At 46.3% G+C, this 23,238-nt stretch overlaps 3 protein-coding genes across 4 annotated transcripts in view; 2 read left to right on the top strand and 1 right to left on the bottom strand.

Annotated features, from left to right (window-relative positions):
• The window catches only part of LOC133114477 (small ubiquitin-related modifier 2), an 8,071-nt gene extending 4,103 nt beyond the window's left edge, over positions 1-3,968 (bottom strand). The window contains exons 1-2 of the mRNA XM_061223926.1: positions 3,834-3,968; positions 1,565-1,696 (exon numbers count right to left, since the gene is read on the bottom strand). Coding sequence (XP_061079910.1) covers positions 1,565-1,696; positions 3,834-3,854 — 153 coding nt within the window. The 5' untranslated portion in view covers positions 3,855-3,968. The remainder of the gene's footprint in view (positions 1-1,564; positions 1,697-3,833) is intronic.
• Positions 3,969-4,970: 1,002 nt separating this feature from the next.
• Positions 4,971-17,847, top strand: nup85 (nucleoporin 85). Its single transcript, XM_061224261.1, has 19 exons — positions 4,971-5,140; positions 5,526-5,619; positions 5,724-5,886; positions 6,137-6,207; positions 6,294-6,337; positions 6,557-6,626; positions 7,736-7,857; positions 8,395-8,529; positions 9,916-10,038; positions 10,428-10,559; positions 11,362-11,468; positions 11,567-11,650; positions 11,763-11,828; positions 12,263-12,414; positions 13,304-13,421; positions 15,101-15,201; positions 16,464-16,615; positions 17,198-17,293; positions 17,619-17,847. The coding sequence occupies exons 1-19, from the start codon at positions 5,108-5,110 to the stop codon at positions 17,715-17,717; spliced, it is 1,962 nt and encodes a 653-aa protein (XP_061080245.1). The 5' UTR covers positions 4,971-5,107; the 3' UTR covers positions 17,718-17,847.
• A 2,374-nt stretch (positions 17,848-20,221) lies between these two features.
• On the top strand, positions 20,222-23,169 carry mrps7 (mitochondrial ribosomal protein S7). Of its 2 annotated transcripts, none has more exons than XM_061224827.1 (5): positions 20,222-20,350; positions 21,160-21,351; positions 21,621-21,684; positions 21,783-21,950; positions 22,589-23,169. In XM_061224827.1, the coding sequence occupies exons 1-5, from the start codon at positions 20,307-20,309 to the stop codon at positions 22,805-22,807; spliced, it is 687 nt and encodes a 228-aa protein (XP_061080811.1). In that variant the 5' UTR covers positions 20,222-20,306; the 3' UTR covers positions 22,808-23,169. The 2 variants fall into 2 exon arrangements, with proteins under 2 accessions (XP_061080811.1, XP_061080812.1); XM_061224828.1 differs by lacking the exon at positions 20,222-20,350 and adding an exon at positions 21,039-21,059.
• The last annotated feature ends 69 nt before the right edge of the window (positions 23,170-23,238 follow it).

Below are 23,238 nucleotides of genomic sequence, written 5' to 3'. Positions count from 1 at the left end.
ATTGTATAGCACTTTGGCTAAAGGTGCTACATAAATTCCAACCATTTAACATTGTGTGTCAACGTCAATGTACATGATGAGACAATTTGGGGAGGAAAAAACTGAAAATACAAGAAGCAGAAATGTCCTTGGTGCATAAGTGAAAAATGCATCGGGCTACCCCAGTGTGATTGATGCCTGACCGTGCGCGAGATTTCACTGGGCCCATTCATACTGAGGGTCAGAGTGTGGCCTAATCAAATCAGCGTACTGGCCTACTCCTGAGCATACAAGTGTGCTGATTGGCACACGGCCGTGGTCAGTCTCACAAACTGGCACAAACCTGCCGGTCATCGACATTCAATGCAAATTGCCTGATATGTCCGAAAAAAGTGGTTTCGCTGCCAAGAAAAGCGCCCAGATGTGTTAAGAGCCCAGATGTGTTAACAGCCCAGGCGTGTTTGGAGCCCAGGTGTGCTGCACCCTAAGCTCACCTGTCTCTCTCAGTATGAGCTCACCTGTCTCTCTCAGTATGAGCTCACCTGTCTCTCTCAGTATGAGCTCACCTGTCTCTCTCAGTATGAGCTCACCTGTCTCTCTCAGTATGAGCTAATCTGTCTCTCTCAGTACGAGCTCACCTGTCTCTCTCAGTACGCTGAGCTCACCTGTCTCTCTCAGTATGAGCTCACCTGTCTCTCTCAGTACACTGAGCTCACCTGTCTCTCTCAGTACACTGAACTCACCTGTCTCTCTCAGTATGAGCTCACCTGTCTCTCTCAGTATGAGCTCACCTGTCTCTCTCAGTATGAGCTCACCTGTCTCTCTCAGTACGAGCTCACCTGTCTCTCTCAGTACGCTGAGCTCACCTGTCTCTCTCAGTATGAGCTCATCTGTCTCTCTCAGTACGAGCTCACCTGTCTCTCTCAGTACGCTGAGCTCACCTGTCTCTCTCAGTACACTGAACTCACCTGTCTCTCTCAGTATGAGCTCACCTGTCTCTCTCAGTACACTGAACTCACCTGTCTCTCTCAGTATGAGCTCACCTGTCTCTCTCAGTATGAGCTCACCTGTCTCTCTCAGTATGAGCTCACCTGTCTCTCTCAGTATGAGCTCATCTGTCTCTCTCAGTACGAGCTCACCTGTCTCTCTCAGTACGCTGAGCTCACCTGTCTCTCTCAGTATGAGCTCACCTGTCTCTCTCAGTACAGAGCTCACCTGTCTCTCTCAGTCTGCTGAGCTCACCTGTCTCTCTCAGTATGAGCACACCTGTCTCTCTCAGTATGAGCACACCTGTCTCTCTCAGTACACTGAGCTCACCTGTCTGTCTCAGTATGCTGAGCTCACCTGTCTCTCCCAGAATGAGCTCACCTGTCTATCTCAGTACGCTGAGCTCACCTGTCTCTCCCAGTATGAGCTCACCTGTCTGTCTCAGTATGAGCTCACCTGTCTCTCTCAGAACACTGAGCTCACCTGTCTCTCCCAGTATGAGCTCACCTGTCTGTCTCAGTATGAGCTCACCTGTCTCTCTCAGAACACTGAGCTCACCTGTCTCAGTATGAGCTCACCTGTCTCAGTATGAGCTCACCTGTCTCTCGCAGTATGCCTTCATAAGCTTGCTGAGCGGTGTGTGCCTCTTGATCTTGAACTGCACCACCGAGCCGTCCTGCCCCGCCACCTTCAGGTTGATGTGGTCGTTGTTTTCCGTCTTCACTCCCTCCTGTGGGCGAGGAGAGAGAATAGCGGTCAAAATCAGTGCCTGAACGTTCACATACAGAAACGCCAACAACCAATCAGCACCCAGCAGCAAGAAAGTACACTTCATCTCACTCCAAAGTAGCTTGCACAAAGATGTTATGCCTCCAGTTTAACATTTAATCTGGTCTTTGTTCGGAACCAGGCCAAAGGACTGATGAGGCTTTCTGATATCAACAATGGTGCAGACGGAAATAAGGAATTCACTGCACAATATAGTAGACCTTGACCAAAAACGAATCGCCAGAACTGAAAACTCTTTGTGTCTGTGCAAATGCTTCATGCAAAAACGTCTGTACCCAAAACATTCTTCGTTGCACACAAAAAACTGACTAGACACATTTTAGAAAGTGGACTATCCCTTTCAGAATGGAATGCAAAACCCATTTTTGGAAGTGCTCCTGGCATGCACAACATTTCCTCGGTACATAACCAAGATTGTCCACTAGGGGGCAGTACAGCTTAGTGGCGTTTTCCTTTTTCAAAGGGCCATGCAGAACAAGGGGGGCCCCTGCGATTGGCTCAAGGGGCAATTCGCATTCCCAGGAACGTTCACATTACAATTACAGTTAATTCTGCATGACTTCCTCCCATCAGAAGACACAAAGTACAAAAATGGTCAATAATAAATATTCACCAGTCCTTATCCCCGTTTTACACCTTACCCTGCGTACCCGATACCTCCAACCCAACGAGTGAAATATGATTTAGTGAAATGTAATTCATAAAGCTCATTGGTAAACATGAGGACAGCAATGTTTACATAGTTATCTATCCCATTTAGACGGCCATTTAGATAATAAGCTCAATGACTAATACTGCCGCCAATTAGACTGTGTATATTTTGTTCAAGTAGATGTATATGAGGTTTCCTTTGAGGTAATTCACAGACACTATGCTGTGCAGATGAAGAAAGACTATGCAACTTCATTTTAACCATATACTCATTTACTGTGTCCCTGGTTTATCAATGACCAATTATGGCAAAAAACCTAACGCCAGCGAAGTATTTAATGGATTGGGATGATAGACATTGTTTTGGTTTCGGACAGCGTTACACTTTTATCCGTTTGCCGCCCGACTGTTTATTGGCTTCAATGAGTTAGAGCAAACATTATCTATCCATTATTACACAATACAATCCAGCAACCCAATTATACGCTCATAAGGTAACCTAAATAAATAAAAGGAAAGTTGGTCTGGGCTACGGATGCACACAGGTGGCATTTTTATTCGACACGATAGTCGTGCCATTCACGATAACACTACCATCACACGACGCATCAATGGCATTTCCTTGCTGACCATCTAGCCATCTTTTATAACACACCGGTTGGACCGAAATCATACCGCCTCATCCAACGAAGACGCGAATCACTTTTTTCAGAGGTTATTCGAGGGCTCCTGGATGAATAACTACTGTGTTTACAACTTTTATTTTCATTCAATAATCCCAACTACTCTTCACTGTAACGTCAACAAACAGCTGGCTGCATCAGTTCTCTCAGGGGTTAACTATAACGTTCAGTAAATTACAAGTTAACGTTATCATAATACTTCGATGCTGTTTTGTCAATGGATGAAGCTGCAATATGACATTTACGAAGGCATATTTTTCATCATAGTGAAGAGTATTCAGGTCGCCAACTGGCAGAGCAGCGAACTAACGTTAGCTGTGCATGTAACGGGCTAACTAGTAGCTAACCACTGGACACGTTGATCTAATTAACGTTAGTCTACCAAGTCTTGGGAGCTTTATTTATCTAGCGATGAGAATAATTTACTGGCGAATTATTTTTCACACAAGTACAATTTCACATTATTAAACGGAAAATTACGCGTTGGTAAATTGACTTAGAAATGCTAAATCTGCATGAGACTAGATCGCCAGATAGCACGCTAAGCTTACTGTCTAGCTACCCGCCCGTGCAGGCGCGTTCACATCTCTTCCGGTGTTTCTCTCTGAATAAACACAGATTATTTATCTAACTTGGAAAATCGTTGTATCATCTAATCTATAACTATAGATATAACTCTTTGAGCACTGCAAGTCAATTTTCAGTGAATATTGCATATTTTGCATTTTCCTTATGGATACTCACCTTGGGTTTTTCGTCCGCCATGGCTAAACTCTGCGCGTCTCTCTACGCCACTACACAAAGAGTCTACGGGGGCGCGCACGCACACGCCTCCAATTAAAAAACCGGTCTTGCGTGCGCGGTCACGATTACTTGGACGTCCTCACAAATAAGTAGCATTGGCCAGAGTCTGGTCACGAGATACGTGTGGAGTGCTCGCCTGGGCGGGAGTGACCTAATGCGCGTTGACATGGCATGCTCTCCGTCGCGCAATACCTCGTGCACGCGCATGAAGAACATAACCTTCTTTTTCGTTTTGTTGAAAATGTACCGATGAAATCCTAAAATATGTTCATGAGTCAGGTAAAATGGTAATTGAATGAATGTAAATGAAACATATTTGGTGGACACAAGTAATTGTAAATACATATTGCAGAATGTGTTGGTGTAAGCCTGTTTTCTGGAAAATTCTGATGGTGAACTGTGAGCTGCAGTGGCCATCTTGTTTTTATGTCATGGAAACAGGAGCACCCCCACCCTTCCAAAACACCACACCATCAGTAAAATCATATATATATACTGTCCAGTGTTTTTAATAACTATATATGCATGAACTATATTTTTTAAATTCCATATTCTACTGTCATCTATCACAGACTCATTTACTTTCAAAAGTAATGCATTTTTGGTAGAAATGAATTAAAATGGCTTCTATTTACATTATTTTTATGTATTTGTTTTCATGATGAATTGGGTGAAAGATGAGAGATCTCCTCAAAATGTTTTTTTTAGACATTTTACAGGGGATCACACATATCCAGTGGCCACAGAAATTTCTTTACATGCAAAATATATAACACATTTAGTTAGCCCAGAGATGTATAGTAAAACGACCTCTCTCCCATATTTTTCCCACATCTGTTTAAACAAACCGTGTGGGACAATTCCTTTCAACTTTGCAATGCCTATGGAAATACTTGACTTTCAAAAGTTGCGCTGGATGAATGCATTTTCTACGTTTAGACTATTAAAAGCCAATTAAAGGGCCAGCTCAATTAATTAATCAATTAAGTCATCCTGGAAAGTGCTTATGAAAACTAATCGAACGTGTATACGCATTTCTTAATGCCTGTTCTTTTAAAACATTGTGTTCAGGCACATAGTTAGCCTTTCCTTAAAGGAGACGGGGTCCTTTTACTGGTCGCAGAGGCGCCGGATTTTGTAGCGTCTGGTTATAAGTATTATATACTGTATTGTTTCCATGAGCTTTATTTAAACGATTATCTCCCCCCAGCGCAATGGAGGAGGTTGACGTCGAGCCGACAACTACAGTATGTTGTTTTTTCCAAGTGTCTGATATTTATCGAGCGATAACCACTTGTCTAATGTTGGTAAAGTCACTGGCTATATTGATAACGTTCAAGTAATATTACCGGGGAATATCCAACTGGCACTCCCCATGTACAGTCGCGTGTTGTTAAATAATATAAACTTCTACATTGGCAGCTCTTTAGTTAACTCGTGCTTGCCACTGGCGCGGTAGTATCTTTACTGTACAGCCTGTTGACTTTCCAACGTTAAGTTACACGAGTCAGAAAACGTGATTATATGATGTTTTGTTGTATGCGGGCTAGTTGCAGTAATTTACGTTAGTTAATTTACGAGTGACCTCATACTCATTTAACGTTACTAACCTAAAATTGTCACCCGCCTCAGCCCATTCCAGGCATCGACTTCACCCAGAAGCACCTAGGATTTGTGTGGGGCCCGGGGGACATCCTGGTCTACGAGACGAAGTACGGAGCAACAGGTAGCTGTCAGACCGTCGATGTTTTTAATTAATCTGGTGGGTTGATGGAAAAGTCTCAACCACCTATTATTCCCATGACGTATTTCCAACTGCATTTCTTTTAGGCGCTGCCTCTGTCGACCAGGGGTGTCCTTTCGTTCACGTGGTGAGGAAAGACGAGGACATATACTCCCCGATTCTGAGGAAGCTCTTTAACGAGTCCCATCACATATTTGTGGGGCTACAGAAGATCAAAGAGGATGTGCCAAGCAAAAACAAGAAATCCCAGTAAGGATCCCCTGTCCTCACCCGTAAATCGATTGTATCGTAATCATTGTAATCACGCCAATCTGGACGGGATGAGCTTTTAAGATGCGTAGTCAAGACCGATGAATTAAGTGTTCAACTGCGTGGTCATTTTTCTTCTGTAGGTTTGTGGGAAAATCACGCGGCAGCGAGAGCAGATTTGAACAACGTCTGTACGTCTCTTGTTTAAATTACACAACTGTTTTAATGGTGTTTTTTTTCTGTGTTTTAGGTTTGTCAGTATAAGCAAGAACTACAGATCGGTGATCAGAGCTTGCATGGAGGAACTTCAGCAAGTTGCAGGTACAGCGTTCAGACCGCGATTCACTGTCCCGATCTGCGTTTAATCAACAAAGACATGGGGCGCTGATTTCCCTTTCTCCTCCTAGTGTCTACGCGAGATGCAACTTTAGCAACGCAGTACGGCAATCAGGTATGATACGGATCACTTGTATGATTTCCAGGAAAAATTAATTTACATTTTTAGTTAATTTGATTATTTAGTCACATAATTCATGTTCAGACTAGAGGGTCTTTTGAGGGTTAATTTTAGCACTCTTCCTTATACTCGGGGGTACTTGCACACCTCGGTTGGCTCACAGACTATCCAGGAATAATGTCCATTTACTGTTAGTTTAAATCCTCTTTGCAGGTGTCGATTCTGCTGGCGGTTGAGCTGATCTGGAACCTGTGTGAGGTGCTGTTCATCGAAGCAGCTCCAGGTTAGTGTTTATCCCTTTACAGCATTTATCACAGGAAGTGCAGTTAGAACGGGCAGCCTGCAGTCTAGTCCCCTGAACAAGACCCTTCACCCCACATTGCTCCAGGGGAGATTGTCCCCTGCTTAGTCTAATCAACTCTAAGTCGCTTTAAATAAAGACATTAGCTAAATTACAAATTATTTATTTATTATTTTATAGTTAGAGGAGGGACTTTGTTCATTTACTGTAGGACTGTGGAAATCTGTCAGGAAAGTAAAAGAAAATTTACTGGCCATTTCCCGCTAACATCTTCTGTCTTTTCAGAACTACAACTCGGTATTTCTATCTAAAAAAGAAAGAAACATTACTTTGTTTGGTTCCACCGAATCATTAATGCTGAATATTTTCCATGTTTAGGAGTTCAAGTATAACCCGGTAGTTTTGCAGTGTTTTGTTCATGATGGGGTATGACCACTGCTAGAATCTCTTAAAGCTAGGCTTAGATGAGTCTCTAGCTCTAAATATCATTGTTAAAATAAACATGTAAAGCTGTGGTCGTCACCCATGTTATCTGGCCAAACATTTCTTCCTCAATTCATCAGCAGAACATTACGATTTTGCAATATTGTTCATAGTTGGGCTTGAAACGTTGAATGGTTGTGCTGACTTATTTTTGCTTTTAAATCAACTCGTAATATATGACATCTTGCTAATTGTTCAGGGAGTGTTAGGGGAGTAACACTACCCCCTCTCATCCATACTGAGTGGTAAACGCGCAGGTCTGATGGATGACTGGCTTTATGAGATGCAAACAATGTGCTGGAACAGTGATTGGTGAATCAGCTTAGGCGCTAATGAGCTGTAGTAAAGTTGGTAGATTCAGCTGTGTGGGGGCGCGCGTAGGTTTGTTTGTTTGCGAGCGCACGTGACACTGAGTTGCTCCGCAAATGTCAGTTGCCTATGCAAAACCCGTGTGCCGTGGGCATTGGAACCTGGGCCTGTGCTTCCCAGACCACATCGAATGTTCTCACTACGTTACCGGAATGTTGCGTCAGTGTTATGACGCTGCTGCTACGTTTGCGGCAGCGTTGCGAGAATGTTCTGTGCTAGCTGGGCTTCTCCCGTTCCAGCCGGCGCTCTACAGCTCCACCTGCTGGACTGGGTGCGCCTGCACAAGGCGGACGTGGACGAGAAGGCGCGGGAGGTGCTGCAGAGCGAGAGCCCGGCCGAACACCCCGCGTACTGGGACGTGGTAGGAGGAGTAACCCCTGAACCTGCCCCCAACCCCTGAACCTGCCCCCAACCCCTGAACCTGCTCCCAACCCCTGAACCTGCCACCAACCCCTGAACCTGCCACCAACCCCTGAACCTGCCCCCAACCCCTGAACCTGCCACCAACCCCTGAACCTGCCCCCAACCCCTGAACCTGCCCCCAACCCCTGAACCTGCCCCCAACCCCTGAACCTGCCCCCAACCCCTGAACCTGCCACCAACCCCTGAACCTGCCCCCAACCCCTGAACCTGCCCCCAACCCCTGAACCTGCCCCCAACCCCTGAACCTGCCCCCAACCCCAAGTCTCATTTGCTCACTCCCTGTACCACACCTACCCACCCCCTCACCATACCAAATCCCCCTACTCACTCAACGACTCACTCTGTCAATGACTCACTCTGTCTAGTAACCGTTCTGTAACCCCTCTGTAACCCTTACCCTCTCATCCACCCTCCCTGAATCTTCGTTGTCACTCACTAATTGGCCTGCCCCCGCACCTCCATCCCCTCTCCCCAGGCCATCAGCTACGTGCTCCAGGGGCGGACGGACGAGGCCCGGCAGGTCCTGGTGAAGCAGGCCTCCCTGCAGCCTGCAGCCCGGCTCATGTTCAAGCTCCTGGACTCGCTCCTGATGAAGATGCCCGTCTACAACGTACGTGGCCTTCGCTGAGTAGCCGCCATCTTTAGTTCTTTGTACGACTCACTGCTTGTCTGTCACTGGTGCTGACATGTCAGGCTTATCACGTTGAGGTCTGGAATGTACACCCACAATAAACACTGCAGGCACGGGTGTGCTTTGGGGTTACTTGGGTTGTTGTCGAAGTTGTGCTGAAGTGATGGGTAATGGCTCTTGTACTGGTTAAAGCTGCAGTTGTGCTGAAGTATTGTTTAGCGGTTCTTGTCCTGGTTAAGGTTAGCGGCTCTGGACCTGGTTAAGGTTAGCGGCTCTGGACCTGGTTAAGGTGAGCGGCTCTGGTCCTGGTTAAGGTTAACGGCTCTTGTCCTGGTTAAGGTTAGCGGCTCTGGTCCTGGTTAAGGTTAGCGGCTCTGGACCTGGTTAAGGTTAGCAGCTCTGGACCTGGTTAAGGTTAGCGGCTCTGGACCTGGTTAAGGTTAGCGGCTCTGGTCCCGGTTAAGGTTAGCGGCTCTGGTCCCGGTTAAGGTTAGCGGCTCTGGTCCCGGTTAAGGTTAGCGGTTCTGGTCCCGGTTAAGGTTAGCGGCTCTTGTCCTGGTTAAGGTTAGCGGTTCTGGTTCTGGTTAAGGTTAGCGGCTCTTGTCCTGGTTAAGGTTAGCGGTTCTGGTCCTGGTTAAGGTTAACGGCTCTTGTCCTGGTTAAGGTTAGCGGCTCTTGTCCTGGTTAAGGTTAGCGGCTCTGGACCTGGTTAAGGTTAGCGGCTCTTGTCCTGGTTAAGGTTAGCGGTTCTGGTCCCGGTTAAGGTTAGCGATTCTGGTTCCGGTTAAGGTTAGCGGCTCTTGTCCTGGTTAAGGTTAGCGGTTCTGGTTCTGGTTAAGGTTAGCGGCTCTTGTCCTGGTTAAGGTTAGCGGTTCTGGTCCTGGTTAAGGTTAACGGCTCTTGTCCTGGTTAAGGTTAGCGGCTCTTGTCCTGGTTAAGGTTAGCGGCTCTTGTCCTGGTTAAGGTTAGCGGCTCTTGTCCTGGTTAAGGTTAGCGATTCTGGTCCTGGTTAAGGTTAACGGCTCTTGTCCTGGTTAAGGTTAGCGGCTCTTGTCCTGGTTAAGGTTAGCGGCTCTTGTCCTGGTTAAGGTTAGCGATTCTGGTCCTGGTTAAGGCTAGCGGCTCTGGTCCTGGTTAAGGTTAGCGGCTCTGGTCCTGGTTAAGGTTAGCGGCTCTGGTCCTGGTTAAGGTTAGCGGCTCTGGTCCTGGTTAAGGTTAGCGGCTCTGGTCCTGCTTAAGGTTAGCGGCTCTGGTCCTGGTTAAGGTTAGCGGCTCTGGTCCTGCTTAAGGTTAGCGGTTCTGGTCCTGGTTAAGGTTAGCGGTTCTGGTCCTGGTTAAAGTTGCTCCTCCCTCCCTCCTGTGCAGCCGGGCGGGAACCAGACCCTGACTGAGTTTGACGTTAAGTGGAGGCACTGGCGGGAGGAGTGTGACCGCTGTCTCCAGGACAACTCCTTCGCCAGCAACCGTCACCTGGAGGCCATCTGCAAGGTAGGAACCGCCACACCGAGGTCTCTGCTCATCCAGTCAGAACACAGCAAAGGTCTCTGCTCAGCCAATCAGAACATTATAAAGCAGTTTCATAACAGCTGGCAATGCTGTCATGGTTACTTCCTTGAATTAGGGGTTAATTTCTATTCTATTATGTTATGAATTTACGTATTTCATTGATTCATTTTGAGTCTTTACAGTGTTTGTGTATGAAGTACTAAATGTATGTTTGGGCACCAAGAGGCAAAGTGTCGTGGGTGGTGAACTGAACAAAAAAAAAAAGAAAAAAAGTACATGTTCTAATGAGGGACGTTCTAATACGTTCTAGTGATCAGGGATCTTTGTTCAAGTATGTAAACGCTTGTTTAATAGTTGACCCTTAATTTCAGATCCTGGTTGGTGATGAGGACACCTTGCTGGAGTATAAGGAACTTCTGGGGACCTGGTACCACTTCCTGGTGACCCGCTTGCTGTACTCCCATCCCACCGTGAAGCCCACCGAGCTGCACTACTATGCACAGGTACCACACACAGGTACCACGCACAGGTACCACGCACAGGTACCACGCCCAGGTACCACGCCCAGGTACCACGCCCAGGTACCACGCCCAGGTACCACGCCCAGGTACCACGCACAGGTACCACGCCCCCACTGCGGGCCACAGGAACCAACTCTCCACTCTCTGTGCAAATAATACACGCCGTACAGGACTTAGCTGTAGTTTGTTAGCGTGTAGTCGCTCGTGTACTGAAGTGATGCAAAGCCACTTTGCGTGATTGGACATGCTAAATGATTAAATGTCTGTAGTGTGCCTGTAGTCCAGCATGGACATGCAATGTCTGTTGTGTGTGCCTGTAGTCCAGTATGGACATGTTAAAATGTCTGTTGTGTGTCTGTGCTCCAGTATGGACATGCTAAAGTGTCCCTGCTATGTGTCTGTAGTCCAGCATGGACATGCTATAATGTGCTGTGTGTCTGTAGTCCAGCATGGACATGTTGTAATGTCTGTCCTGTGTGTCTGTAGTCCAGTATGAACATGTTAAAATGTCTGTGTGTGTCTGTAGTCCAGTATGGACATGCTGTAATGTCTGTTGTATGTGTCTGTAGTCCAGTATGGACATGCTGTAATGTCGGTTGTATGTGTCTGTAGTCCAGTATGGACATGCTGTAATGTCGGTTGTATGTGTCTGTAGTCCAGTATGGACATGCTGTAATGTCTGTTGTATGTGTCTGTAGTCCAGTATGGACATGCTGTAATGTCTGTTGTATGTGTCTGTAGTCCAGTATGAACATGCTGTAATGTCTGTTGTATGTGTCTGTAGTCCAGTATGGACATGTTCCTGGAGACCCGCAGTGGCCCTGAGCCCTTGGACAGTATCCTGCTGGCGGCCTTCGAGTTCGACATCCACCAGGTGATCAAGGACTGCAGGTGAGAGCGGGGAGACACGTCGGCAGGGCCGCAAGCTTGGGAAAGGCTGCTCGATTTATTAATTCATATTAATATTGTTAATTATATTCCTCCCCCAGCATCGCCCTGAATAACTGGTGGTTCGTGGCTCATCTGACCGACCTGCTGGACCACTGCAAACTGCTGCAGTCCCACAACCTGCAGTGAGTGCCCCTGACACCAGCCCCTTCAGCGCGTCCCAACCCTACTGCCTGAGAAGTTAAACAAATATTTACCGAAACCTTTTTTTTTCTTCCCCTTTTCGTTTGCGTTTAGCTTCGGCTCGAACCTGAGGGAGTTTCTCTTACTGGAGTACGGAGCCGGACTCTTCACTCACCACAGGTGGGCTGGGGGGGGAGTGTTTGCAGCCGGGTGCCTGCTGGTTATTCTGCTCATTCTGCTTTCCACAGGACTTTATGACGAGCGTAAAGCGCTTGCGTTTATGTGGAAAAATCACACAATGTTTTTATGGGTTTGAGTTTTACTTTAACTTCCCTTGTTAGAAAATGTATCAAACTCCCCCATAAAGCTTAACGGAAGTGGGACTGTGTTTAGCATTCTGCTGTCTGAAGCACTTTGTCCCCGAGACTGCTGGGTAGCGTTTCATAACGAGTTCTGTGTTACGGAACACCACTTTGAATTCGCTATACCGTTGAATTGCTATGCCGTTTTAAGTGTACCGTTCGGTACATCACATCATAGTGTAGTAGCTTAGCGTGTAATGTCATAGAAAGTGTGTCTTGATCCTGACCTGATTGACGAGCTGCCCTCCCCAGTCTGTGGCAGCTGGCTGTGGGCTACTTTGACCACTGCCCCGAGTTTGGGAGGGTGTACCTGGAGCTGCAGATAGAGAGAGTGCCCCTGGACTCGGAGCGCAAGGCCCTGAAGGTGCTGCGCATCTGTGAGCAGAGGCAGATGGCAGAGCAAGGTAAACCTGGGGCAAGGGGGGAGGCATGACCAGGGGTAAACCTGGGGCGGGGGGAGGCATGACCAGGGGTAAACCTGGGGCAGGGGGAGGCATGACCAGGGGTAGACCAAATGGTAAATGGTTGGCATTTATATAGCGCCTTTTATCCAAAGCGCTGTATTGATGCTTCTCATTCACCCATTCATACACGCACTCACACACCGACGGCAATTGGCTGCCATGCAAGGCGCCGACCAGCTCGTCAGGAGCATTTTTTGGGGGTTAGGTGTCTTGCTCAGGGACACTTCGACACAGCCCGGGCGGGGGATCGAACCGGCAACCCTCCGACTGCCAGACGACTGCTCTTACTGCCTGAGCCATGTTGCCCCTGGGGCGGGGGGCGGGGGGCGGGGGGCGGGGGGAGGCATGACCAGGGGTAAACCTGGGGTAAACCTGGGGCAGAGGGGGGGATTGGGATTGGATTCATGTGAATTGGACGAATAATTGTACAGAGAATTGCAAATGATTGCATAACTTCAGATGCAGGTGGTGTGAGCAAGGATGAGGAGCTCACTGACCCCTGAGCTGTATAATGCCCGGTTCATAGTCTAGTCTCTCGTTAGTAACCGCTTCCCCACCGCAATCTCACAGTGAAGCACCATTACCATGTCACTGTATGCTGACGGATTGTGAGTTTTTGTGAAAACTGAAGGAATTACACTTTATATACGCACACACACACACACACACACACACACACACACACACACACACACAGAAACCAAAGCTCACCTGGCTAAAGAGTGAAAGTGTTTCAGATGCGCATTTGACGCGGGTGTGTTGCGCGCGAGGACGGTGACCCCGCTGACCTCTGACCCCGCTGAACTCTGACCCCGCTGTGGTTCCGCAGTGCGCAGCATCTGCAAGATCATGGCCAAACGAGCGCTCCGAAACGACCGGCTGGGATCCGCCCTCTCCTGGAGCATCCGCGCCAAAGACGCCGCCTTCGCCACGCTGATCTCAGAGAGGTCAGCCTCCCGCTAAACCCACAGCGTTTTCATCACATTACATTACATTACATTACATTAATGGCATTTGGCAGACGCTCTTATCCAGAGCGACGTACAGTTGATTAGACTAAGCAGGAGACAATCCTCCCCTGGAGCAATGCAGGGTTAAGGGCGTTGCTCAAGGGCCCAACGGCTGTGCGGATCTTATTGTGGCTACACCAGGATTCGAACCACCGACCTTGCGGGTCCCAGTCATTTACCTTAACCACTACACCACAGGCCGCCCAACAGTTTTCATCTGTACGCTACGAACGCTTTACAAACGACAGCACCTTTTGCACATGGTCCCCCCCCTTCACAGCTGTGTTTAGTTAGGCAGGGGTATTCATTTGTGTCGTTATTGAACACAGAAGAGAGCTGTTGATGTGTCGTCTTGATTCCAGACTTTGCAATTTGGAGATGGTTGTTGGGGTGTTACAACATGAGGAAGACAGCAGTCGATTTAAATTAAGCTGGCCGTCATAAGGCTCAGAAATTAAATTGAATCAATCGGGAACATTGCAAAAATCCATGGGCACGCCAATGTCAACAGCTAGGTTCATTATTAACAAGAAAAAAGCAACTGGTGAAGTCAGTTATGTCAAAAGACCCGGTAGACTGAAGAAGACCATTGTAGTGGATGACCGGAGAATATTCTCCATAGTGACGAAAAGGCCCCTGACAACGGCCCAACCGATCAAAAACACTCTCTTGGATGCAGGTGTAGATGTGTCAGTCTACCATACGTAGAAGACTACACCAGCAGGACTGCAGAGGGTACATGACAAGATGCAAACCACTGATAAGCCTGAAGAATAAAAATGCGAGATTAGTTTGCCGAAAAGAGCCCCAAGAAGATTTGGAACAAAGTCTTGTGGACAGATGAGACAAAGATTAACATGTACCATAGTGATGGAAAGAGGAAAGTGTGGAGAAAAAAAAAAGTAAATGCCCATGATCGAATGCACACCACCTCATCCATGAAACATGGTGGAGGGGGCGCTATGGCTTGGGCCTGTTTGGCTGCCAGTAGGACAGACTTGCTTGTTTTTACTGATGATGTGACTGCTGACAGAAGTAGAAAAATGAATTCAGAAGAAGTCGACAGAACTATTTTATTTGCTCAATTAAAATCGAATGCCTCCAAATGTATTGGACGGCATCATGCAACAAGACGGAACATACTGCTTGAGCAACGAAGGGGCATTTGATGGCCGAAAAGTAGAAAATCCTTGATTGGCCGAGTCAATCACCGGATCTGAATCCAATTGAACATGCATTTTACATGCTGAAGAGGAGACGGAAGGCAAAAGGTCCCTGAAACAAGCAGGAGCTGAAGAGGGCAGCAGTGCAGGCCTGGCAGAGCATCCCCAGGGAAGATACCCAGCATCTGGTGGTGTCTATGCATCGCAGATTTCAAGCAGTGGATGCATGCGAAGGATATGCGACCAAATATTTAAAAGGATTACTTTATTCTACATTCTTAAACTTCCCAATATTCTTTGATGCCCGAAAATTGGGGCGGGGACAATGTACAAAAGGTTCTTTAATTTCAACAAGGTTCAACACTCGTAGTATCCTTTCAAACTAAAAGTGCTAAATAAGAAAATGTGTCACTGAGCCCCTAGTCTGAACCTCTGTTCCCCCCCCCCCCCCAGATTCCTGCAGGATTACTGCACCCGCGGCTCCTTCTCCGACTTGGACGTGATCGACAACCTGGGCTCAGCCATGCTGCTCAGCGACAGGCTAACCTTTCTGGGTACGAAGACTCCTTGTACCACAGTCCTTATACCATCATACCATAACCTTATACCACAGTCCTTATACCATCATACCATAACCTTATACCACAGTCCTTATACCATCATACCATAACCTTATACCACAGTCCTTATACCATTATACCATAACTTTATACCACAGTCCTTATACCATTATACCATAACTTTATACCACAGTCCTTATACCATTATACCATAACTTTATACCACAGTCCTTATACCATCATACCATAACTTTATACCACAGTCCTTATACCATAACTTTATACCACAGTCCTTATACCATTATACCATAACTTTATACCACAGTCCTTATACCATCATACCATAACCTTATACCACAGTCCTTATACCATAACCTTATACCACAGTCCTTATACCATTATACCATAACTTTATACCACAGTCCTTATACCATTATACCATAACTTTATACCAAAGTCCTTATACCATTTTACCATAACCTTATACCACAGTCCTTATACCATCATACCATAACTTTATACCACAGTCCTTATACCATAACCTTATACCACAGTCCTTATACCATCATACCATAACCTTATACCACAGTCCTTATACCATAACCTTATACCACAGTCCTTAAACCATAACTTTATACCACAGTCCTTATACCATTATACCATAACTTTATACCACAGTCCTTATACCATTATACCATAACTTTATACCACAGTCCTTATACCATTATACCATAACCTTATACCACAGTCCTTATACCATCATACCATAATCTTATACCACAGTCCTTAAACCATAACCTTATACCACAGTCCTTATACCATCATACCATAACCTTATACCACAGTCCTTAAACCATAACCTTATACCACAGTCCTTATACCATCATACCATAACCTTATACCACAGTCCTTAAACCATAACCTTATACCACAGTCCTTATACCATCTTACCATAACCTTATACCACAGTCCTTATACCATTGTACCATAACCTTATACCTCAGTCCTTATACCATAACCTTACACCACAGTCCTTATACCATAACCTTATACCACAGTCCTTATACCATAACCTTATACCACAGTCCTTATACCATAACCTTATACCACAGTCCTTATACCATAACCTTATACCACAGTCCTTATACCATAACCTTATACCACAGTCCTTATACCATAACCTTATACCACAGTGCTTAAACCATAACCTCACACCCCAGTGCTCATACCGTGATGCCGTACTTCCCCGTGCTCAGGGCAGTACCGTGAGTTCCATAAGCTGTACGGGGACAAGCGCTTTGTGGAGGCGGCCACGCTGCTGCTGTCGCTGATGACGGCGAAGATCGCCCCGCAGAGCTTCTGGATGACCCTGCTCACGGACGCGCTGCCCCTGCTGGAACAGAAACAGGTGAGCGCCGCCGACACGCCTGCTAGCTGGCCCACGCACCCGCTGGCATTTTATCATCTAGCCCAGGGGTCGGCATCCCTGGTCCTGGAGAGCCGCAGGGTGTTACTCAGCACTTAATCGATCGATTAAAGCAGTGGATTACACGGTTAACTCGCCTCACCTGGTTTCTTGGGTGTGAATCGGTTCCTGGTATTAGGGCGAAAACAAAAACCAGCACACCCTGCGGCTCTCCCAAGACCAGGGTTGCCGATCCCTGATCTAGCCTTTTTAACTGGCTCCATCAGGGGCTGCCCAGCCCTGCTCCTGGAGATCTTCCATCCTGTAGGTTTTTATTTCAGGCCTAATTTGGCCCACCTGATGGTACTGCTCATCGAGTTCGCAAGCTGCTGAATGAGGTGTGCTTTGTTAGGGTTGCGGTGACAACCTACAGGGTGGTAGAACGGGGCTGGGCAATATTTGTGTGACCCCAACTTGCCTGCGATGTCCAGGCCATAGTTCATTAATGATGCATCTCCGAAGGGAATCGGGGCTTTGAACTAATTTGCAGGCACTCAGCGGGTCTCCCCCTTTTTTCTGAAATAGGTCATCTTCTCAGCTGACCAAACGTACGAGCTCATGCACTGCCTGGAGGAGCTGACAGCCGGAAAGACCATCCCCAACACCGATCACCCCATGCAGGTAATTACCCCTGTCCTGGAGAATAACTGCCCCAACACCGATCACCCCATGCAGGTAATTACCCCCGTCCTGGAGAATAACTGCCCCAACACCGATCACCCCATGCAGGTAATTACCCCATCCTGGAGAATAACTGCCCCAACACCGATCTAGCAAGCAATCTGCCCCTTGCGGGGGGTTTAAAACGTAACCTAAATCGCCCACCGATCCAGAGGGTTTGTAAGCTGTGATTCAGATGAAATGCACTGCGTGCTACTCCATATTTATTCAGTCTGAGCGAAGCGCTGAATCTGATGACTCGATCTCCCTCTGGCTTCGGCTTCAGGATGAGGATGTGGAGGTCACCAAGGTGGAGTTGCTGCGACTGGCTCTGGCCCGGAACCTGGCCCAGGCCATCGTGAAGGAGGGCACGGTGGATGGCTAGCGCACGCCCGAGGGCTAGCGCACGGCCGCCCTAGCTGGCTTGGGCCACTCTACTGCTGTACATAAACTTCATCACGTCTGATCGACATGTATCCGCTTTGATAATAAAACCTTTTTCAATGTTTTGCATACGTTGATTGAAAGTCCTGGTCTTATTGTGAGTGTGAGTGTGAGTGTGAGTGTGAGTGTGAGTGTGAGTGTGAGTGTGAGTGTGAGTGTGAGAAGCATTTAATTTTGATTGCATTCGTATAACAAGATGGGCTTTCATACAGTGAAATAAGCATACCAAGACAGAACGGTGTAAGCTCTTTGCCTTCTTGAAAGCTCTCTGCTCACCACAATATTTAGACAAATTTACAAGACAATCCACAATGCAGCCGGATGATGATTGAGTCCCATTGAAGCTTCTAGTTCAGAGCCAATATTTGGCAGTGTAATCAAACAATCCTACACAATCTATCCATTATGTTAACACACACCATTCACTCACACACTCACACAAAAACACAATTACTAGCCTCTCACTGCAGAATAGGCCAACTAGCACAGGTTCTCAAAATTAACATTTTATAATCAAATTGAGCAGTAGACTGCTTACATTACATTAACGGCATTTGGCAGACACTCTTAATCAGAGTGACGTACAGTTGATTAGATTAAGCAGAATCCTCAAGGCCCCAATGACTGTGGATCTTATTCCCTGGTGGCTACACCAGGGATCGAACCACCAACCTTGTGGGTCCCAGTCATGTACCTTAACCACTACGCTACACTGCTTAGTAACAAGGAAAAGGAGGAGATGCTTTGTCTCTCCGGGATCATGGTTAGTGGACCTCCGTAAAGAAAACCCCATCATTGAGGGCCGCGGTGGCGCAACAGGCTAAGACGCAGCAGACTTGCGGTTGCAGTTCGCTGCAGTTGCACACCGGGGACTGGGGTTTGATTCTAGGTCCTGCTGAAAGCCAAGTTTGGCCGACTCACATGGAGGCAGGGTTAGTAGATCGCCGCACAAAAAGCCGCCGAGGGACGGGGTGTCGGCGGTGTATCTAATACTAGCTCTAATTGAATTAGACGGCGTACAATTGGCTACCAAATTGGGAGAAAAAATGGAAAAAATCCGGGGAAAAAATAATAATAGAAAACCCCATCATTTCCTGAGACTGTAGGACAGGTTGGTGATTTCCCATCAACCTCACAAATATTTAACTATCCAGTTAGTTTATGTGATCTGACATTTTAGAAGAATCTCTTTAGAAGGTCATTAACCACTGAAGTAGGTTTACTGCTGTTTTGAGTTAACCAGCACAGACTGCATACAGTGAATAGGCTAACGGGAATGGGTACTAGCTGGAAATAAAATATTGCATATGCACTGGCCCCTCAGGAACCCCAGACTTCAGAAATGTGCCCTACAGATTATATTACATTACATGCCATTTGGCTGACACTTTTATCCAAAGCGACTTACAATTGATTAGACTGTAGGAGCCGATCCCCTTGGAGCAACATTAAGGACCTTGCTCAAGGGCTCAACAGCTGTGCGCATCTTATTATGGCTACTCCGGGAATGGAGCCACCGACCTTGCGGGTCCCATGTATCTTAACCACTACGCTAGACTGCCCCTGTACATTTAGTCAATATGGCAGACGCTTTTAATCCAAAGCGATTTACAAGTGCATAGGTTCTTCCACAAATTAAAGCATCGCATCCATAACTCGTAAAATACATATGAAGTGCTGTTCTAAACATACAGTCGTCATAAATGCCTTTTTTTTTTTTTGGTTAGACAAGAAGGATAGGGATATCGCTAAACCGATTTTCCAATTAATCTTCCATTGATTTAATGGCAATACAATTAATTTTAAAAACTGGATTGTTTAATCCTTGTAAATAAATGGACAGTTTTCTGATGACAAGACCAGCGGACTATTCTTTATACAAGAAACTTCTTTGTAGAACAACAGTGTGACGATAGGGCTTAAGTCAAAAGGGCTCGGGCTAGGCTACATTCTATGTGGCTCCCAGCCTCAAAAAATACTTTCTTAAACTAAAAATCTGACTGCTGTAATGAAATCCATGCGTCTTAGATTCCCAACTCAAAACTAAAGCCTCATTATGAATCAACATTCATGATTTCAGTTACTGGTCACAGAACAAATGCACATATGTATTTGGCATTGTATTGAGCATAAACTGTGGCGAGTTAAACTATATTTTGAATGTTGATGAACTGTACCTTGGTTAAATTAAAGGGCCACTTTTAATGAGTACATTACGTACAGTGCTCAGCATAATGCCTACCAGTCTTCAGGCTCTTGTCCGTAGAAGTCTGCTAGGTAGGTTTACAGAATTGCTCAGAATTTTTACTTAACTTCCTCACTCAAATCAATTTTTTAAATACTTTTTTCCCAGGAAACAATAAACAAGACACGATATATTCACAATTTCCTAGTACTTATTACAGAGCACTTGAATGCACATATTGGGTTCCTTCATTGTGATCATCGATGTCACCCCCAAAAAAGTTCTGTAGTGATCAGGCAGTATTATAGACAGCCTACACAGAGGTCCTTCGCCACACATTTCAAGATGGCTGCGTCCATCGGAAATTTTTTGAAACCTTGGAGACCCAGGTAAAATTAACATCACTTGTGATACAAATTATACGAGAAGGTTCACGTTTAGATGACATTAATACTTTTTTTGCTAGGCTTTCTATACACTACTGTTGAGAGTCGAAATATAGGCCTGCAAGACTAGCACTATAATAACGTAACGCGACAGCTAGCTGGTTAGCTGGCTAGTTTGTCCAGGCATAGGTTAACCTAGCTGCCAACTCTCACGCTTTCGGCGTGAGACACACGCATTTGCATATGCGTGTGAAAACAGGCAAATGCGTGTGTCTCACGCCGAAAGCGTGAGAGTTGGTAGCTATGGGTTAACATGCTATTTAGCTGAAGGTACGGAAAGTGACAATGGTGTAGGGCAGGGGTCGGCAACCCTGGTCCTGGAGAGCCGCAGGGTGTGCTGGCTTTCGTCTCCACCTTAAAATAAGCAACCGATTCAGACCCAAGAAACCAGGTGAGGTGAGTTAACTGTGCAATCAACGGCTTTCATTGATCAATTAATGCCAAGTAACAACGAAACCCAGCACACCCTGCGGCTCTCCAGGACCAGGGTTGCCGACCCCTGGGTAACCATTTATCAATATAACCAGTTATTCAGCCAAATTTTCGCTAAATTTGGTTGATTACTCGCTGATTCAGTATATTCGGTAAGTTAGTTTACTTTACTACTTTATAATTGCCGTGCTAGTTTGCACATCTATTCAGATTTGATGAGGTACATTTGCGTCTTGACCTACCACGACCCTTACCATAAGCTACCACTCTTTTTGTCAGTTTTGGACACATCTATAACTGCATTTCCTGCGCCTTTACAGCGTCTTGGTGACGAGATGGGCGAGGTACAACCCTTACTACCTGGAGCCAGAGCCTCGCAAGGAGGTCTACGACATACCAGAGACCGAGTTGACGGAGGAGGAAAAAAAGGAACGAGAGCTCAAAGCGGTCAGGCCGATAAAAGCGGCACCACCTGCGCTTACCAGCTCCGTTTTCAACGACCCAATGATAAGGTACTGGATACAATCGTCATAAACACGGTATTGTGTTGTCGTGGCGGGACACCCAGGCCTCTAGACCTGGAAAGCCACAGTTGGCGTATATTTGCTTAAATCGAGCAACCAATTCAGACACAAGAAGCCAGGCGAGGGAATTAACCGTGTAATCAACTGCTTCAGTCGACCAATTAAGTTTGGAGGGGGAAGGAACAAACCAATAAAAACTGCAATAGGTGAGCTGAAATGGTATGATACGAATTCAAGTGTTTCTCTTTTTCTAATAGTAAATTTATCAATATGATGATGCATGACGGCAGGAAGCGTCTGGCGAGCGAGATCATGATACAGGTAAGCTGGTCTAACGTTTATCACGGTAAACGGCTGCCACCTATTTGCTCTAGGCACCATTGCTTACACTTTTTGGGGGAACCGTTTACCCCGTTTAGACTCTAGAGAGAATGAAGAGGATCCAAGTGGAGAAGTACCACAAGGCCCCCGACGCCGAGAAGCCGGAGATTGACTGCAACCCGTACGCCATCTTCCACAAGGCTCTGGAGAACTGCAAGCCTGTGGTGGGCCTACGGAACGTGAAGAAGGGAGCAAAGGTCTACCAGGTCAGTGAAGTTCTGAACCGCTGAGACCACTTGCCTAATACGTATGCAATAGTATGCAAGTAAGCAGGTTTCCGACATGGCTCAAATGAACATCTCACTTTAAGATTTTTATTTTAGTTATTTCATGTTTATTTGGGTAGGGACAATGCCGAGAGACATGGCATCTTTACTGCCAGTTTACACCAGGCTCATGTAGCTGATGTTCTGCATAGAGATTTTAGCTATTGCTAGTTTCCAACTCCTGTCCCGAGTTAGGCTTTTTTTTATGAAAAGAAAGTGTTCTCCATTTTGTCTTGCCCCTGAATGGGGGGGTATTGGATGATTTTGATGGTTCTGCAGATGTTAAGATATGTCATTACGTTACATTGCAGATGCTCTTATCCAGAGCGATGTACGACAAAGTCCATCCCCATAACCAGGGACAAGTGCGCTGAAAGACCTTAGAGGGAATTACAGTTCCAAGTGCTAAAAAAACCCAACAAAGATAAGGACTTGGGCATTGTAAATTAATCCGACAATGGATTATATCTGTAAAACCTTTTTAGGATTACACGTGCTTGCTCTGGGGGACCGCTCGGTTTTTCTGGGTACTTTGCAAACGAGGTCCAAAGGTGATTAACGCGAGCGTGTCGCCGCAGGTACCCACCGCGCTCACCGACAACCGGCGGCGTTTCATGGCCATGAAATGGCTAATCACGGAGTGCCGCGAGAACAAGCACCGACGCACGCTCATGTACGAGAAGCTGAGCCAGGAGCTGCTGGAAGCCTCGGCCAACAAGGGCAGCGTGGTGAAGAAGAAACACGACCTGCACAGGATGGCGGAGGCCAACCGCGCGTACGCGCACTTCCGCTGGTGAACAAACCCCGCTGTTCTTCTTGCGACAGTGAGGATTGTTCACCTTGGACTGGGTTGCTGTCATGTAATTCCTTGTATGGGATGGAGCTGGAACTCACCATTCACATCATAGGGCGCGATGAATGAAACATTTATGTATAAATGTTTTCATAAATGCTTCATTTTTGTATCCAAGTGTCTGAAATGTTTATTATGATGCAGGGTTCATATAGTGGTAGGGCCCCATTCTAAAGGACATGGAGTGGATGACTTCATATGAACATTATAATTATTGTAAAGTGTACAAATATTGAATAAATTGGATGTAACATTGTTTTCTTGTGACTGATATGCCAAGGTAATAAAATTATTTTCTAGAGTTAAGCTGCTGTATTTGGTTTTCTTTGGCACTAGGAGGCAGGACCATTTTTTTGTTAATCAAATTAACCAGAA

Source organism: Conger conger, chromosome 16 (assembly GCF_963514075.1).
Source record: "Conger conger chromosome 16, fConCon1.1, whole genome shotgun sequence".
NCBI lineage: Eukaryota > Metazoa > Chordata > Actinopteri > Anguilliformes > Congridae > Conger > Conger conger.
This window is presented reverse-complemented; position numbering and strand designations above follow the sequence as displayed.

Excerpts from the sequence above, each read along its gene's own strand:
- nup85 (XM_061224261.1), top strand. The coding sequence starts at position 5,108 with ATGGAGGAGGTTGACGTCGAGCCGACAACTACA. Across the intron at positions 8,530-9,915 it reads TGAAGATGCCCGTCTACAAC|CCGGGCGGGAACCAGACCCT; the intron begins GTACGTGGCCTT and ends CCTCCTGTGCAG. Across the intron at positions 11,829-12,262 it reads GGACTCTTCACTCACCACAG|TCTGTGGCAGCTGGCTGTGG; the intron begins GTGGGCTGGGGG and ends TGCCCTCCCCAG.
- mrps7 (XM_061224827.1), top strand. The coding sequence starts at position 20,307 with ATGGCTGCGTCCATCGGAAATTTTTTGAAACCTTGGAGACCCAG. Across the intron at positions 21,352-21,620 it reads TTCAACGACCCAATGATAAG|TAAATTTATCAATATGATGA; the intron begins GTACTGGATACA and ends TTTTTCTAATAG. Across the intron at positions 21,951-22,588 it reads AGGGAGCAAAGGTCTACCAG|GTACCCACCGCGCTCACCGA; the intron begins GTCAGTGAAGTT and ends GTGTCGCCGCAG.